Raw genomic sequence first — 19,764 nt, 5'->3', positions numbered from 1 at the left:
TCATATTTTTTATTTTGGGACATTCCTTAAAAATATACCAGTTCTATTTAAAGAATTTTTTTTCTCTATAGTCTTGAATCTAACTCTTACCAACTAATTCCCAACTAGGGAATATCACCAAACACCTAGAGTGCATTATGATTAAACTTGATTCCCCAATCCAACTCACATCCAACACAATTGATAATCCAAACCCTAAAACTTCCAATTCCATAAACGAATCAATAATTAAGCTTGCAAAAAGTTCAAATCCTATAACAACTTCATCAGAGATCCAAACCGCTACCACCTCCCTCGCCGGAGCCTGGATGTCACGATCATGCGATCAAATCCAATTCCTCCCGACTACCATCACCAAATCACAGATCAAAAGCAACCGATCAAAGATCAGAGTAAAAAATTCAAGCAGCCGAGCTCCCCCGGCGGCCGCCTCGCCAGCTTCTTAAACTCTTTCTTCAGCCAATCATCGCTGAAGAAGAAGAAGAAATCGTCCAAATCCTCCGCCAAGGATTTGGAAGAGGAGAGCCCCGGCGGGAGGAGGAAGAGGAGGAGTAGCATCAGCCACTTCAGAATCACGAGCACTGCCAAAAACACCGCAGCCGCGGAGATCGGATCTGGATTTAGAACTCCGCCGCCTTACGTTATTACTCCGATGAAATCGCACAAGGAGCTGGCGAGATTGGAAAGTTACCATGAAATTACCACTCTTCCCTTTCATAATTAATTTATCTAAAAATATTTTCCATGTGGCAAATTCTGGATCAGTCATTTAATAAAAATGAATGGTGATAATGCATCTCAATTCTCAGTTAGGCTAAAAATCCCAATTGATCACAACTATATATATATATATATATATATATATAGGGTTGTGATCAATTGATATTTTTTTAGGCTAATTGAGAAATGAGATGCAATATCAGTCACTCATTTTTATTAAATGAGTGGTCCAAATTTTGCCACATGAAAAATATTTTTAGATTACTTTATAATGAAAGGGTATAATGGTCATTTCGTGTTTTAATGGGGAAGAAGAACTGCAGCCCCAAAATCAGTTTCCAAAACCACGACTGATCCTTGGAACTTGTGGAGCGGGTCGTCGGGGAAGAATATCTCGGAGAGGCTGAGGCGGAGCTTCTGAGAGGTGGTTCTGGGTGGCGGCGGGCAGACTCTGTGAACCTCCAGCGGCGGAAATGGCGGCATTGTTTCCCCTCCTAGCCGGCTGAGTCTCCGGTTGCCCGCTCCCCGCCGCTTCGCTTCTTTCACTCTTCTCTCCGTCGAGAATGCCACGTCGGAGCCTTCCGCTGCCTCGCAACTCACTGCCGCCGTTGGATCTCCGCCTCAACTGACCATCTCTCACCGCCACATTCAATTTCTCAGTCTCACCGTCTGAGCCGTACTCTCTATTTCTCTCTCTCTACCTGAATTTGATATAATTGGGGAAGATCGACTCAGCTTATGATTAATTCATTTCATATTGATTGGAGATTGCTCGCTGCGTTGTTCAGCTAAACTAATTGAACTGAGTGATGAATATCTCCACATTTTGAAAAATTAGGGTTCTTAGCTTCAGTTGTTTAATGTGTATTTTCGTCGGTTTTACAAATTTAGGGATCTTAGCACTAATTTCGTGTTGATTTGCTGACAGTAGTTTCTGCAACCTGGCTTTTCTGCGCTGCAATTCCAGCCCTACTAGTTAGTGGTTTTTCAATTCCTGTAGCTATTCTGGGGAAACTAATTCAAGTCAATGTTAATGAAGAACTCAGTTTCAAGGATAATCCAATTGTGAAATTATATTGATTTTTAGGCAATGGTTGTAAAATGCAATGATTTTGTTTCTTTGATTGGATGTGGTGACATGCTATACTATCCACTATTTTTCTCCATTGAATGCCTTCAAGAGAGCTGCGGAATCACTGGAGAAGCTAATGGATGCCACGAGGGAAGAGCTGCCGGACACCATGGCAGCCGTTCGATTATCTGGGATGGAGATCAGCGAATTGACAATGGAGCTCAGTGACAATGGTTCCGATTCGGAACTATTCTGCTTCAGATCTCATGAGCTCGTGGAGGTAACGAAATCGTCCGAGGATCTGAAGCACAGTGTGCCAGCGGTGTTGGAGGTGGAGGTGGAGGTGGACCTAGGATACAAAATGCGTCGATGGAGCTGTACAGGAGAAAGGGGGAATTTGCGAAAATCAATATCACAAGTTGTTGACAAGCTGTTGACATTTTGCTATAAGTTGTTGACATTTGATATGCAGGCTATTGACATGTGTTGTATGATCATGATGCCATAACTTTTGTCAAATAAAAAAAATTAAGGTAAAATAGTTGTTATTTTTTAATTACAAGAATTGTTTTTGAGTTGTTGACACTATATACAAGTTGTTGACAAGCTGTTGACATTTTACTATAAGTTGTTGACATTTGATATGCATGCTATTGACATGTGTTGTATGATCATGATGCCAGAACTTGTGTCAAATAAAAAAAATTAAGATAAAATATTTGTTATTTTTAATTACAAGAATTGTTTTTGAGTTGATGATACTATATACAAGTTGTTGACAATTTGTTGACATTTTCATATAAGTTGTTGACATTTGATACGAAAGCTATTGACATGTATTGCATGATCATGATACCAGAACTTGTGACAAATAAAAAAATTAAGATAAAATAGTTGTTATTTTTTAATTACAAGAATTGTTTTTGAGTTGTTGACACTATATACAAGCTGTTGATATTTTACTATAAGTTGTTGACATTTGATATGCAGGCTATTGACATGTGTTGTATGATCATGATGTCAGAACTTGTGTCAAATAAAAAAATTAAGATAAAATAGTTGTTATTTTTTAATCACAAGAATTGTTTTTGAGTTGTTGACACTATATACAAATTGTTGAAAAGCTATTGACATTTTGCTATAAATTGTTGACATTTGATATGCGGGCTATTGACATGTGTTGTATGATTATGATGCCAAAACTTGTGTCAAATAAAAAAATTAAGATAAAATATTTGTTATTTTTTAATTACAAGAATTGTTTTTGAGTTGTTGACACTATATACGAGTTGTTGACAAGCTATTGACATTTTGCTATAAGTTGTTAACATTTGATATGCAGGCTATTGACATGTGTTGTATGATCATGATGCCAAAACCCGTGTCAAATAAAAATTTAAGATAAAATAGTTGTTATTTTTAAATTACAAGAATTGTTTTTGAGTTGTTGACACTATATACAAATTGTTGACAAGTTGTTGACATTTGATATACAAGCTGTTGACATTTTCATATAAGTTGTTGATATTTGATACGAAAGCTATTGACATGTATTGCATGATCATGATACCAGAACTTGTTTCAAATAAAAAAATTAAGAGAAAATAGTTGTTCTTTTTTAATTATAAGAATTGTTTTTGTGTTGTTGACATTTCAATACAAGTTGTTGAACTGATTGACATTTCATATATATTACATACTGCTAAGTTCAAAAGTCAGAAACCAGAATAGTTGTCCATGGTTTGTGTGGGTAGTGCAGGTTTTAGGAAGAAGCTTTCACCAACCCAAAGCTTGATGAGTTTAGAGGCACGTAAAGGAAACAGCCTTGAAGTCTAGCGGGCAAGTAAATGTAGCTGAGAGCCAAGATCTCCAAGTAGGAACCCCTCCCCCATTGAAGCAGCATCAGTAGTATCTTCTTTTATCATTTTCCAGAAATCAATATTTTCTGTCTCCTGAATGAGAAGACCACCAACCATAACCAGTGACAGAGGAAGACCTTTACATTTCTCGGCGATCGATCTTCCAATTTCCTTCAAGTGAGGAGGGCAGAGCAATGTAACTTCATCATTATCATTTTGCAGCATATCACCAAAGGTAAGATAACAGAGGAACTGCCAGCTGTGCTCCAGCCCGAGCGGGTGCATCTCATGAAGTAAACCAGATTATTCAGAATTTTATTCAGTGACCTCCCAAAGTCTATCATTCTCCTTATCTGGCAAGGCGTGCGCGATCCGATCCCAAGCATTATCATCTACGACGATTAGAAACTTGAGATTGTAAAGCTCTTGATGCAGACGCTGGAGCAACGTCTGCTCATAGCCATGAGTGGCATAGTGGCTTGCTTGGTAGTTCTTGCTCTCCATGATTACTAGCAGTTCATGGCCTCACCTATAATTTATTTACTATTGTTAAATATCAAATGAACTTTGTAAATTTGTTAAATTTAGGCATGCATCAAAAACATTATTCCGATATTTCATACTGAGAAACATGTTTTTACAAGCAGGACGACATTAATTGATATCAAAATCATAAAAATAAAAAAATAAAAACACTTTGACGAACTTTCAGTAGCCAACTTCATTTAGAACTTTCATCAAACAGTTGGCAGAAAGATGCAACACTTACATACCGGCGCATAATTCGTGACGCTCTTCACACCTCCAGAACCACCGCGGCCAGCGCGATGGAACTCATCCTCAACGTACAAGCTGATCAGCGCAGTCCCTTCCTGCAAACCACAACAATTAAACCTTATCCACAAACTCCTTAATATTCCCTTGATTCAATCGAATTAAAATTGAAAACGTAAACACAACCTTGAAATAGTTTCCAACTGGAGAAGCATACACCAAAAATGTGTACTCGAAAGATGGCGCCAACCCCAAAACTAGCCCGCTCCCTATCAGCAGAGGCTGAATGTCAATTTGACTATGTCAACAACGATTCTAATAAGTATACACTATGTCAATAACAAGTATATCCTGTTTAAAGCAAGCACAATTATCTTTTTACTATTATATCAATTGTTAAAGTTTATATTGTCAACAACAATCCAAACAAGCATACACTATGTCAACAGTATACAAAATTATCCCAATGACAAGTATATGCCGTTTATAGAAAACACAAGTATATTATCATAACTATGTCAATAACTATTGTATGAAAAGTCAATAATCTTAAAAATTTAAACAAATCCTTAACTGGAAGAAGATGCTTGTTCTCTTCTGTTTTTTCCAGCAGCATTGTTCATTTCCATCTCTTCCGATTCTACCATCGCTAATCAACAAAAAAAACAGCAGAAATCGAATTCATAAGAAAACAAATCCAGATGAGTTTTAATACACTAAAATCGAAGCAATATACTTAAAATTTGAATCAATTTCTTAAGCTGAAGAAGTCGCTTCAACGACCGCCGATTTGGAATGCCTTTTTCTGGCTACAATCGACGCTTCAGCTTCAACAATATCTCCGATCCTCATTTTTGGAAATTAAATGATGTAGAAAACTGAACGAAGTCTAGATTAGGAGATTAATCAGGACGAAGAGAAGAGAAGATGCAGAATTGTATAAGAAACTTGGGAGAGAAACGTTCGAGAGTTTTACAGAGGTTTTTGAATATAATTTAAACATTTTAGAACTGAAATGACAAAAATACCCCCTTGTTGACATAAACTACACGCTGTTGACATCGCACGAAAATTATGAATGAGTGGCTGAGATTGCATCTCAATTCTCAGTTAGGCCCAAAAATCTCAACCTAACAGGACCCTATATATATATAGACGTGTGATCAAATACAAACTCTCTATAATACAAACTATACAAACTGATGTCAACGGAGTGTACAAATTCTGTCAACGGGAGCTGATGTCAACAGGGTGTACAAATTATGTCAACGGGGGTGTACAAGTTCTGATTGTTCGATGTCAACGGAGTGTACAGATTTGTAGGAAATGTTGATATTAGAAAAATCTCTTATATTAACCGTTGATTAATTGTATTAAGTGAGTAGGATTAAAGTTTGTATAGTTTGTATTATAGAGGATTTGTAGTTTATCACACCATTCTCTCTATATATATATTGTAAACATTTTATAGATGTTAAGTTTTGCATACTTAGTTATTTTAGTTTTCAAATTTATGTAAAAATAAAGTCATGTTAAATTAGTTTTCGAAAAATTAATTGAATTGTACATTACATGGGGCTGATACTAGTGTGAATAGAGTAGGAGATAGAACGGTAAAAGGTGAGTAAACGAGAGCTGCAGTTAATAGTAGTAGTAATTAGTAGTATTCCCAACCATTAATTTTTAGTAAAACAAATACACTGAATAAAGGCTGGGATGTCATCACCACATTTTGTAGTTCCGCCACTACGTTATGTTGATCAATCGGTTCTGAGTCTAAACAAACCAATAAAAAATATGAGCCACATATAATTTCAAAATAATAATAAATAAGGAGTATATGATTTAGTATCAATGAATTAGTCAATACGTTATGCGTCTCTAAGATTTACACACTTTGGATTTAATTTGTAAGTATTATTATTATTATTATAGTATAAAAATAAGAGTATTATTATATAGTACTAATATATAAAAAAAACACAGCAAATTTGTAACCGAAATGTGGGTAACATCCAACAAAGAAGCCGAAAAAAGTGAGAATATACCTAAGTAGATCCATCTGGAAACCTCATATATATAAATATACATCTTTGCATACTTGTTTGATCTACACATAACTCGTTCCTTTTCTGACTGCACCAACTCTCTCTCTTAACAGGTGACTGATTTATTTCATGATTTATGAATCTTATTATTTCGTATCAATTTGTTGTTGTGTCTTATTATATATCTGTGATTTCATGCTGAATGCTTTTTTATTAGATCTGATTTACACGCATTGCGACGATTGATTGATAATTTCATCACAATTTCGTGTGTTGATTATTATTAGAGTGAGAATTAATTTGGAGTGTGAATTCATGATTATTGAAGAGTTTTTGAGTATGAATTAATAATTGTGTGTGTTTAGATAGGAAAAATGGCGGGCGACAGCAATCTAAAGGTGTTGAACGCGCTAGATGTAGCGAAGACGCAGTGGTATCATTTCACGGCGATCATAATAGCGGGGATGGGTTTCTTCACTGATGCCTACGATCTCTTCTGCATCTCCCTCGTCACCAAGATGCTCGGCCGCATCTACTACCACGTCGATGGCTCCCCCAAGCCCGGATCCCTCCCTCCGAATGTCTCTGCAGCTGTCAATGGCGTCGCCCTCTGTGGCACCTTATTGGGCCAGCTATTCTTCGGCTGGCTCGGCGACAAGATGGGCCGCAAGAAGGTCTACGGCCTCACCCTCATGATCATGTGCATATGCTCCATCGCCTCCGGCCTCTCTTTCGGCCGCGACGCCAAGGCCGTCATGGCCACCCTCTGCTTCTTCCGGTTTTGGCTTGGCTTCGGCATTGGCGGAGACTACCCCCTCTCCGCCACCATTATGTCCGAGTACGCTAATAAGAAGACCCGCGGCGCTTTTATAGCCGCAGTCTTCGCTATGCAGGGCTTTGGCATCCTGGCCGGGGGCATCTTCGCCATGACCCTCTCAGCTATCTTCAACGCCATCTTCAAGTCCCCCTCCTACGAGGCCGACCCCTTCGCGTCCACCATCCCCCAGGCCGACTACCTCTGGCGTGTCGTCCTAATGGTCGGCGCCCTTCCCGCCCTCCTCACCTTCTACTGGCGCCTCAAGATGCCCGAGACCGCCCGCTACACGGCCCTTGTGGCCAAGGACGCCAAGCGCGCCGCGGCCGACATGGCCAAGGTCCTCCACGAGGACATTGAAGCAGAGCAGCAGAAGACTGATGCCATGGTCTCCCGTCAAGGGGGCTACGACCTCTTCTCCAAGGAGTTCCTCCACCGCCACGGCCTCCATCTTCTCGGAACAACTAGCACGTGGTTCCTCCTCGACATCGCCTTCTACAGCCAGAACCTCTTCCAGAAGGACATCTTCAGCGCCATCGGCTGGATACCGCCCGCCCAGACCATGAACGCCCTCCAAGAGGTCTACACCATCGCCCGGGCTCAAACGCTCATCGCCCTCTGCTCCACCGTGCCGGGATACTGGTTCACTGTGGCGCTCATCGACGTCATTGGCCGCTTCACGATCCAGCTCTCCGGATTCTTCTTCATGACCGTGTTCATGTTCGCCCTAGCCATCCCGTACCATCACTGGACTCAGCCAGAGCACAGGATCGGGTTCGTGGTGATGTACTCGCTCACATTTTTCTTCGCCAACTTTGGGCCTAATGCCACCACATTTGTTGTCCCGGCCGAGATCTTCCCGGCCAGGTTCAGGTCCACCTGCCACGGGATCTCGGCCGCAGCTGGGAAGTTCGGGGCTATTATAGGGGCGTTTGGGTTTCAGTTGCTAGCACAGAGCCAAGACCCGGAAAAGGTCGATGCTGGTTACCATTCAGGAATTGGGGTGAAGAATTCATTGATTGTTTTGGGAGTAGTGAATCTATTAGGATTGTTGTTCACTTTCTTGGTGCCTGAGACAAAGGGCAAATCTTTGGAGGATGTGAGTGGCGAAAACTAGGATTGAATGAGTATGTGGTAATTTAAATTCATTTGAGACCATTTTTGTCTAATTCAGGTTAACTAAGTTTTTCCTTTCATTTTTTTGATTCAGTGTTCATTTGAGTGATGATGTCTCTCCTAGTAATAACGGAGACGAAAGACTAGACTTGTATTAGATGGATACTCGTCCTGTTTTTCCATAGACTATGAACCCGGTTCAATATTTTTACTTATATATTGTGATTTGAATACAATGTTGCACAAGTCTTTATACAAGTAAAAAAGGCAGTAGTTGCAATTTAAGTTAACAACAGCAAGAGAGTAACATTTTTTCACCTTGGTTGTCTGTGGATAACACAGATGTGGAGGTGTCGAGCTCCATTTCAGCGGGGTCAGTGGCTTGAATGCCATCCAACACTTTCTTCAAACTGTTTTTGGAAGTAGCATAGAGCATCTTGGAACGAATTCTACACACTGATCACATTTCATATGTATGGATGGCCTTATTATTATCTTCATGAAAAAGATAGTACTACTTCTCACTAACCAGGCAATGAAGCTCTTTCGACATACACTTGTCCGTTGTGACAAAATCGAAATCAGTCTTGAGCAGGGCCGCCGGTCTTGTCAACCACAACCTCGTTTTTCTTCTCACCGATCTTGAAAATCACGTAACGATAGCCCTTCTTCCTCTTAAGCTCCATGAATGTGTTCTTGCTCTCATCAGCAACTCCCACACCACAAGATGCATTTTGCTGACCAACTTATATATCATTCATTCTATCATTATACTACTATTTCTTAAATTTCAACTAATATAATGAACAAGAGCACATCAGCCTATAACATTTAGCTAACAAGACCAAAAACATGATTTCACAACAATTAATTGCATATCAAATCAAGAAACATACAAGTATTATGTCTGATTCAGGGAAAAGAATATACTAAAATTCATGAAAATAAGCCATCCAAACTGGTAAAACTAAATTAAAAAATTGATGTCATGAATCAAATTTTGTACGACTACTAGATAGCTAATCCCATTTAAATTATACACTTGAAATAATGAATGATCACATAAGCAATGAAACAAAGAGTGATGGTCTAATACATTTATACATAACACACCTCTCTGATTCTGAAGGACATGCATGAAAATCGAAGAGGGCTTCCAATATTTTGCAAGACCAAAAAAAATCCAGTCTTTTTTCTGTTTTTGTGATAGGAATGGAATTAGGAATATGGTTAGAAAGTTTTCGACGGAAAGGCAGAATATATTCGACAACACAGCAAGCAAATGCATAAAAATTCTTCAAACGTCGCTAGGAGATATTTATGGGTACGATGAACTAGAACTTTACCACATCTACTCCTTCCATTACAACTACTAAATTGAGTGAAAACTTTTAAAGTACAGAAACTAAAAAATTATATTAAAAAATAGAAAAATAATAAAGTAAAATAAATAATAGAATAAAGTAAGAATATTTTGTTTTTGTCAAAAGAAATGACTCGACTTAATTGGACATCCTAAAAAATAATACGACTCAACTTATTTGGGACGAATGAAGTAATTATTTTAGTTTCATTTTGAATCTACTACTGATATAAAAACTTCGCTATATTTCTTACGTACTTAGCCCGTTCCACTCAAGATGTTCACATTCTTGATTGACACGTGATTTTAGGAGGAGTTATTAAGTGGAGTAAGTAGAAAGAAAAATACAGTTGAATATTTTAATGAGAAGAGAGAAATTTATTTTCAAATATAGAAAATTGACATTTTAGTGAGATAAAGTAAAAATGAAAAGTGGACAGCTTGAGTAGAAGTAATAATTATAAGAGCAATCATAGTTGACATTAATATAGATAAAATTAAATATGATTTTTTAATCATAATTGAAATTAATATATATGATAATATTAAATATGATTTATTTTTTATAAAAATGACGTCGCTATACCCTGAATCTAATTAAAATAAAATTTCATTGTCATATATACTAATATTTAATTTCATAATTCAATATCATTTTCAATTTTGAATGTATTAAGATAATTGAAAATTTATAATTTAATATTTAAATTTTAGCAAAAATTCATAAAAAGTATAATCTAAATAATCACTTCGTCTTAATAAAAATAAAATTGTGTTTGTCTTTATACTCCTTTCGTTCCATAGTAGTGGAGACGTTTATTTTCGACACGCGATTTAAGAAAAAATGTTTTAAGTGAGTTAAGTAAAGGAATAATAAAGTAAGAAATGAAAAAGGTGGAGAGATGGAGAGAGAATAAAGTAAAAGAGACTAAAGATGGTAACCGAGAGGGATAAGGGATAAAAGGCTAGGCATGGTGAATTGCAGAGAACAAAGTTTATGATTCTCTTATTTCTGTATTTCTGTGTGTTTTACATTGTATACAATGATCTCTTTTTATAGGAGAGAACTACAAGTATATTTGGAAACATATCAATCTATTCTAGGTATAATCACTAATTGGTATTCTCCTAAATAGATTTATTTCTTTCCTTGATTCTTTCCTTGAATTGTGTCTTCTAGGGTTTGACACTCAGCCCCATGTTTGGGAATATGGACAAAGACGGAGCATCCAAATATCCTAGGTTCTAGACGAAGAGATGATGGGATAGTGGCTTGGGCAGATAGGATGTCCAAAGGTGTTTTGAAGTCCAGGATTTTGGTAGGGAGACGGTTTAGAAGGTAGACAACAGTGGCTACGGCTTCTGGCAAAAAAGATTTTGGGATTCGGGATTCGATTAGGAAGGCTCGTGTGACTTCTAGAATATATCAGTTTTCCTTTCTGATACCCCATTCTGTTCAGGAGTATGTGGACAGGTGGTTTGGTGGACTAATCCCTTTTCAGTGAAGAAAGACTGCATTTTAGAATTGACAAACTCCCCCCCATTATCGGATCGAAGGATTTGGATATTGTGTTTGTATTGAGTTTGTACGAAGGTATATAATTGGGTGAACTTGTCAAAAACTTCAGATTTTGTTTTTAAGAAATAAACCCAAGTCATGCGTGTATAATCATCAACAAACAACAAAAAATAGCGAAAGCCCGATCCCCCAGTAACAGGTGCAGGCCCCCACACATCCGAATGAATTAATGAAAAAGGAGTTTTCACTCTAGTATTATTTCACTTAAACGAATGTCTATGGCTTTTGGCCAAAAAACATGTTTCACAATTAAAGGTAAAAGAAGAATTCAACTTAGGAAAAAGCAGACGGAAATATCCTATAGATGGGTGCCCTAACCGGCGATGCCAAAGCCAAGCCTGCTTATCGGTCAGTCCGTGAGACAGCAACGCAGTACTCTGATGGGCCACCTCATCCACATAGTACAGTCCGTGTCGTTCAGTGCCACGCCCAACTATCGTCCCCGTTTGGGTATCCTGCAGTAAACAGAAACGAGGCTGCATTAGTAACTTGCAGTTCAATTCTTTAGTCGCATGACTAACTGACAATAATTTGTGAGATAGTGACGGAACAAATAAGCAATTCGAGAGTCGAAGGGTTTGGGAGATAGTGATGGTTCCCGCCCCCTGAACAGGTGCCAGATCTCCACTCGCAGTTTGAACATGGGTTTTATTTGACTTGGAAATACTTTCAAAATCAGACATATCAAAAGACATTGTGTCAGTTGCACCACAATCAAAAATCCAATTTTTATTCTTTTCTCATATTTCTGAGGTAGATGACATGGCCAAGGCCTCAAAGGAATTTTGGCATTTTATTGTGGGATGTATCACAAGATTTTCACAAGGTTTAGGGGATGGAATGTGTTTATGAGGAATTTTGGGGAGTTTAGAGGAGTTATTTTCGAAGTGGGGTACCGGGTGCAATATGTGAGGAGTTTTGGGGCTGGAAATAATAAGTCTATGGGGATGGGGTAAAAAACGTGATTTGGCAGAACTTGGAGGGTTCAAATGAGAGAACCCCCCTTTACCTTCACTCCAAACCCTAGACGGGTCCGCAGTGTTTGATTCTCCTCCAATCTGCACTCTCGCCGCCGTGACAGTGGCCACGGCTTTCTCCTCCCTGCGTCCGCCATAATTTCTGGTGGTGGTTGGAGTACCGAAGCCACCCGCCGCGTGCTCGGCTTAGGCGGCTTGGCCTCCGACCGCCGCTGCTGCTAATGCCGATGCCCTCGGTCCGCCGCGATTTGCCGCCCTCTGGAGCTTGGATTGGCTGGATACCGGGACGGCGCCGGTGGTGGCGGTGGAGGCTGACTGGTCCTGTTGCGGTCGAATACGATCAGTCCCGCTCCAATTCCGGAGCCTGGTTGTTTGATAGGTTTCAATATTCGCGCATTGTCGGCATTGCGCCTCACCATCGCGTATGCCTCTCGAGGAGTCGGTAATGGCTCTTTGTTGATGATCTCCTTCTTGACAGATTCATACCGTTCATCGAGTGCGGTAAGAAACTGATACACCCTCATCCTTTGGGTCCGTTGATTGTCTTTCTCGATTGACGGAGGATGGTCAATCGTGCTTGGATCTCGGGCGTCTATGGATTTTCACAGATCCTGTAATTTTTGCCACAATGCTTCCAAGGTCATTCCTCCTTGTTTGATCGTCATACATTGTTTGTGTAGGTCGTACACCTGAAATGGATCTCTCCCACTGCCACACGTGATTGCCAGGCCTTCCCAAAGGTCCTTGGCGGTCGCATATTGAGAAACTTCGTTTACAAGGTCGGATTCGATGTTGATAATCCAATTGAAGGTGCAGAGATCTCTCTGCTGCCACCTCGGGTAATTTGGGTCGGTTATTGACGGTTCGGGGTCTGAAACTCCTATTATGTGAGAGGTCAGCCCTTTACCGCCAATAGCCCTCTTCATCAGGTTGGCCCATAGGGGATAGTTGTTCCCGTTGAGCTTTGTTTTGATGGTTACTTCCCCCAGCGATTCTGGCTGGGTTGAGGGGTTTTTCGAGCTCTGCCCTAATGAAAATTCCTTAAATTTCAGGAATTCGGTAAATTGTGCCGCGAAATCTGGTGGAAAATTGGTTTGGTTTGAAGTGTTTATGTTATGTGGATCTGTGTTTGAACTCTCGATGGTTTCTGACATTTTGTTTGCTCACAGGGTTAAGGACAGACGGTCGGGAAAGGTAGCCGTGGGACGGTGATGAACTCTCTCTGAGTCCCCACCTTAATAACCTGCTCTGATACCATCTTGAAGATGGTAACCGAGAGGGATAAGGGATAAAAGGCTAGGCATGATGAATTGCAGAGAACAAAGTTTATGATTCTCTTATTTCTATATTTCTGTGTGTTTTACATTGTATACAATAATCTCTTTTTATAGGAGAGAACTACAAGTATATTTTGAAACATGTCAATCTATTATAGGTATAATCACTAATTGGTATTCTCCTAAAATAGATTTATTTCATTCCTTGATTCTTTCCTTGAATTGTGTCTTCTAGAGTTTGACAAAAATGACTCAACTACTATAAAATGGAGGGAGTACAAACTAACACTACGTAATAATGACCATCGTCATTAGCACGGAGGGAATTGCATTATAAGAAAATTAAGTAGATACTCCCTCCGTCCCAAGATAAGCGAAGATCTTCCTTTTTTTTATTCTAAAAATACACATATATACACATCGCAATAATATTTCCCCGCCTAAACAACATATAAGTACAAACATTACTTCTCACAAATTCACACATGGCCCTTCTACATCTACTTAAATTAACTAGATGAATCAAGTACACAAATAGATGCTACGGACATGATTCAAATAAAAACCGAGCTGCTAACATTATAAAATCTAACCTCCTCAAGATAAGAGGCTACACCATCCTGTCCATCCGAGTAGTCGATGCTCATATCGAACAAGAATCCAAAGTCGTCCTCACACTTGGTCTCGATCAATTTGCAATTATGATTGGAGGCCGATGGATGAGACACAACCTCCTTGTCACACTCCTCGGAGTATATATGCAAATATCCCGAGTGGACGGGATAAGTGTTCGGGTCGGGTTTGGGTTTTGGGCTTGATAGATGGAGGTAATCATGTTTGGATGAGTATTATTGAGCAAGGCATGCTCACTTGTTGGTGATGCAGCCAAATTAGGAGAAGTGTCACCAGCTGTAGAATGATCACACAAATTTTGTGGGCTGCTACTCGATTTATAAATTAATCTGCATAAGACCCAGTCTTCCTGTGAATTATGGTCACAAAATATTAATTACTTATCAAATTTGATTCACATAAAATAACTTAATATTTTGTGCTAAATGAAACTGGACATTATAAATTATTTTGAAGTACAGTTGCATGCTAGCATTTTAGTTAGTAATATATAGCTGGACCATTCTGATGTCTCATTCACGTTCTAGTGTAAAGAGAGAAATAAAATATTTTATCATTCACGTTCTAGTGTAAAGGTAGAAATAAAATATTTTATCATAATAAGCAGTTACTCCATCCGTTCCACAATAATATGCACTTTCTAAATTCACACTAATAAGATGAGGTTCATTCTCCACTAACAATACTTTAATTAATTTTGCTTTCTATTTCTCTCTTACTTTACCAATTGTTTATTAAAACTCGTGCCCAATCAAAAGTGAAAAGTGCATATTCGACTATTACTGGAGATCAAACCTTGCGAAAAGTTTTATACGTAATTATAAAGTAATCAATAGAAATAAAATTCTAAAAGTAATTATAAACCCTCATTTATATTTTTAAAATCAAACAAAAAAGAACTTGATCAGATTGAAGAAAAAAAATCAGAAAAACTACCAATAATGCACGAGTGGGATTTATGATTCTAGTTAGTATAAAAGTAAATAGTTTGCTATCATAGTTAGTTTTCAAGATAAAATTAAGAGAAATGAAAATTATAATACTAACCTTAGGAGGCATAAGAGGGTTCTCAAGGCGAAATTCATGCATGATCCATCCAGTTTTGACCCCATTGGGAGCCCTATGCTTTTAAAAAGACCAATGTTTTTCTCATCCCCACGATGGTCCGGGTGGTAGGGTCGAGCACAACACGATCCTTGCCGGTGGCCTTCCAATAGCCAGAGATGGTGGCCCGGTTGGTCCTGTAACCGGTTGCGTATTTACGATCGCAGAAGCTAAAGAAGTACCACTCCTCTGAATTCAGCTTCGCCATTTCTAAAAATTGTCGAATTGTTAATTGAGCTCAATATATACTTGCAATAACAATTAAAATTATTGTTGCGTGGAAAACGACCTAAAGAATTAGTCCAAATTAACCTAGAACATATGAACATTATTTAGCATCATGTATCATAATATTATTTCTGATTAGGTGATCAAAGTTGGTCAAGATTCATCATAAAAGATTCTCAAGGGCCAAAGTATTTAATTTCCACACTTAATCAAATACTCCTAAATATGGAATTTAAGTTTATAAATTTAACACAAACAAAAGTGTCATAATTGGTTATTAATCCAATGGTTTATTATATATATGTCAAACGAAGTTCGAATCCTTACGCTTGATGCCTTATCCAACAAGTCATTATACTACCTCCGTCCCTGAAAGTTTGTCCTATTTTTCCATTTCCGTCCGTCCCCAAAGTTTGTCCAATTTCACTTTTTACCATTTTTGGTAGTGGACCTCATATTCCACTAGTTCATTCATACTCACATTTTATTATAAAAATAATATATAAAAGTAGGACTCACAATACACTAACTTTTTCAACTCACTTTCCATTACATTTCTTAAAACTCTTACCGGGTCAAAGTGTGACAATATTTGGGGGGCGGAGGTAGTATAATTTATACTCCCTCTGTCCCAGCCTAAGTGAGACATTTTCCTTTTTGGTACGTCCCAACTTAAGTGAGACATTTTTCTTTTTGGTACGTCCCAACCTAAGTGAGACGATTCCTTTTTTGACAACAATCAACTCAGTCCTCTCTCATATTTTTTCCTCTTATCTCTCCTATTTTTTCTTCTTTCTTACTTTATTATCTCCTTCTCTTTCTTACTTTATTCCCTCTCTTACTTTACTATTAATAATTTAATTCATTAAACACCACTACCTAAATTCATGTGCCAAAATAGAAACGTCTTGCTTAGGCCGGGACGGATGGAGTATGTACTTACATAGACAACCTATAAACGACATTTGATTTTGCATAATTTAAAATATAATGCACTAGTTTTTTTCCTTTGATGGCGACAGCCGACAGGGAATATTTAATTTCTTCTAAGAAATGATGAAATTAACTTCAGATAATCCTTTTACAATTGATTAATTTAAGGAAAATAGTTTTGGAAAAAAAGAAAGTGACTTTGAAAATGCTGGCAAATGAAAAAAAATATAAATATTGCAATTTTATTTGTGTAAAGAGAGAAATAAATCCATTAAAGTCTAATGGGTCACTTTTTTATTTTTATTTTTATAATTAATTGGTTTTAGGATAGAATTTTATGTATTTCTATTATAATATTAGAGCGAGTTGTTGACCGTAGGTCAAATTTAATAGATCAAGCAAAGTATACAAACTAGGGCTAATTCGATAGAGCCTTAGTCCAATCCGATAAGAAAAAAGTTCAATCCCTCTAATATTCACCTTGAAGGTTTGAGAAAAGGGTGTTGATAGAGAGAACCGAAACCATTAGATAAGTTTAATGGTCTCATCCTATAATCAATTGACTTTAGGATGGATTTATTTGTTTAAACCATAAAAGAAATATGAAGAAGAAAACATCTATTTCTTCCCAAATTTGACATACAAAATGAGAAAAATCCAGAAAACAAAAAGAAAAGAAAAGAAAAGAAAAGAAAAGAAAAGAAAGATGGGTTGAGTTACCAGGTAGCTGCTCACAAGTATGAAGATCGATTTCGAGTAAAGTGTCTCTAACAAGTTTTTCATTAGCAATCTTCTTATGAAGACAATGGCAAACCAACTCTTCATCACTCGGATTAAACCTAAATCCTGGAGGTATAATTTTATTGTCTCTCCTAAATCATGAACATGGAATCCGACATGGTATCATAATACTGACCTACATACAGAGATACATACAGAGATACATACCGAATTTCGTAAAATAAGCATGTAAACATGAGGATCTGTCTTTAATGATTTGGATACTGATCCATACTGAATCTCGTAAAATCAACACAACAATTAAATCAACATACATTCAAAACTGAATTGGCACATATTCAAATCTCAGTATGTTAAAATGCTCAATCGATGTAGGTTCAAAAATTAATCATGTAGAGAATTTAGGATATACCACACCATCTTACATTTAACATACTATAATACCATTTGCTAATACAAAGTAATTATAATTTTTTTCACATAAAAAGTATTGACAAATTAAAAAAAATTATAGTATTATTCTTAGTTGGAAAATGGTTATTACTAGTTGAATACTTCATCAATCTGTAATACTTTACTAGTATTCCTTTTTAAGTTATCCTAAGTTATTTAAATCATTTCTCTCGGTAGCTAAAAACAAAACATCTAATATTCCATACTTTATATCATTTTCCATACTTTACTTGAATTATAACTCAATTTAACTAACTAAACACAAAGAAAAACTATTATTACAACTCTGGTACAATTTTTCTACAATACTTAATCGAAATTATATAGTACAGTGTCAAAATCTGTGAATTGACATGGTCGACAACGAATGAAACTTTTAACCAATGAAAAGTGGAGTAGTGAACTTGACATTATTGCTTTTCTGGCTACAATTAAAACTTCTCACAAAATTTAAAATTATAAAATAAATTAAATAAAATTCATGTAGTAGTTATTTTTTATCAGAATTTACTTAATTAAATAAATTACATTGAATTATAGACTAAAATTAAATGGAATAACACTCATTTCATACTACATTAGTAATTAACTTTTTAAAAATTCTCTTTTGATGTTAGACCAAAAGTACCCATCGGCATGACTCAGTAATTGATACGATTTACAGTCATCTCAAATCAAACCCATGATCATTTGATTAATGATGTACGAGTCTCATGTTACTCGACCATATTCATTGGATCTTTCTTTATTATTCTTGATTAAACTAATGAACAAATTTTACGCCAGAATCACACACAAATATTGAAAATTGGAAGATTTTGTAAGAATAAGGGCATTAGCAATGGGGCGCCCTATGGCGCGCCACGTCAGCAGTTTTATCCTCCTATCTCCCCACCTGCAGTGGAGCGCCCTAAGGCGCGCCCTATAGCGCGCCACGTCATCATTTTTTTAATATTTACAAAATCCATACGAATTTAAAAAAAATAATACATTAAAATACGAATTTCATAAACTTCATTTCATTTAATAAAAATTAATACATTACAATGCGAATTAAAAAAAATGCAAACTCAGCGACGGCACAACTGAATGAGAAACGAGATTTAAATAGAAAATCAAAACCGCGTGCCATCGTCCGAGTCGATCGTCCGCGACCTCCATAATGGGGCGGACGATGGCGCGGACGATGACCATCGTCCGCGGCCATCATCCGCGACAGCCGCAATGAGGTGGACGATGGCGCGGACGATGGCCATCATCCGCGCTATCCTCCGCGACCAAAGTATAGGGCGCGACTATCGTCCGCGCCCTATGGCACGCACCCGCAATGGGTGCGGACGATGCATGGCGCGGACGATGCGCGCCATCGGGCGTGCCATCGTCCGCCCATTGCGGATGCTCTAAAAGAGCAAAAGAAAATCGTTGCATGAGTATTCTTATCCAATCTTAATATTATCCACAAGTATTTTCTTGGTGAATTATGAGATAAATCATTGGTATTATTCCTTGTACTGAATAATTGAGGATGAGATGTACAACGCCAATCATGGATCCATTTAAGCTAATCCCAATCCACATCATCTGATTGTGGGCCTCCCTCCGAATGTTACTGACAAATTATCATTATACATCTAAGCCATACCCATAATTAATTGGATATAAGCCATACCCATAATTAATAGGAATAGCCCAGCAATAGCCCAGCCACTGCCACATCAGCAGCACTAAAAATCCTCCTGCCACATCATCAAAACAAGCAAATAGCCCAGCAATAGCCTAGCCATAGCCCAGCCACATAATATCCACATCACTATTAACAAATATATACAAAATGAAATAATTAACAATCACACAATATGCGAAATTTAATTTACGACACAAAAACGAGAAAATTCACTAATATTAATAAAATTTAAAAAGTACATTAATTAAAAAAATTACATAATTAAAAAAAACTAACGGCGGTCAATCCTCCGTGCCCATAACTCTTCAATTAAATCCTTTTGGAGTCGAATATGAGCCGCCGTTTGGCGCATGTCGGCATGTGCTTGTAAGAGGCCGGCTTCATCGTTA

The 19,764-nt window shown here is 37.6% G+C and overlaps 2 protein-coding genes and 1 pseudogene across 2 annotated transcripts; 1 reads left to right on the top strand and 2 right to left on the bottom strand.

The window, feature by feature from the left end:
- Window positions 1-3,444: 3,444 nt before the first annotated feature.
- LOC121741225 lies at window positions 3,445-9,704 on the bottom strand. The gene is made up of 5 exons (XM_042133930.1): window positions 8,722-9,704; window positions 5,000-5,074; window positions 4,612-4,694; window positions 4,425-4,523; window positions 3,445-4,180 (listed from the first exon to the last, which is right to left on the bottom strand). The coding sequence occupies exons 1-5, from the start codon at window positions 8,837-8,839 to the stop codon at window positions 4,169-4,171; spliced, it is 387 nt and encodes a 128-aa protein (XP_041989864.1). The 5' UTR covers window positions 8,840-9,704; the 3' UTR covers window positions 3,445-4,168.
- Window positions 6,558-8,728, top strand: LOC121741224 (probable inorganic phosphate transporter 1-7). The gene is made up of 2 exons (XM_042133929.1): window positions 6,558-6,586; window positions 6,839-8,728. The coding sequence occupies exon 2, from the start codon at window positions 6,848-6,850 to the stop codon at window positions 8,402-8,404; it is 1,557 nt and encodes a 518-aa protein (XP_041989863.1). The 5' UTR covers window positions 6,558-6,586; window positions 6,839-6,847; the 3' UTR covers window positions 8,405-8,728.
- Window positions 9,705-14,179: 4,475 nt separating the features above from the next.
- LOC121810597 lies at window positions 14,180-17,658 on the bottom strand (annotated as a pseudogene).
- Between the last annotated feature and the right edge of the window lie 2,106 nt (window positions 17,659-19,764).

The sequence above is a fragment of the Salvia splendens genome, chromosome 7 (genome assembly GCF_004379255.2).
Source record: "Salvia splendens isolate huo1 chromosome 7, SspV2, whole genome shotgun sequence".
Taxonomy (NCBI): Eukaryota; Viridiplantae; Streptophyta; class Magnoliopsida; order Lamiales; family Lamiaceae; genus Salvia; species Salvia splendens.
Note: the sequence above shows the minus strand (reverse complement) of the source record. Positions and strands in the feature narration are given on the sequence as shown.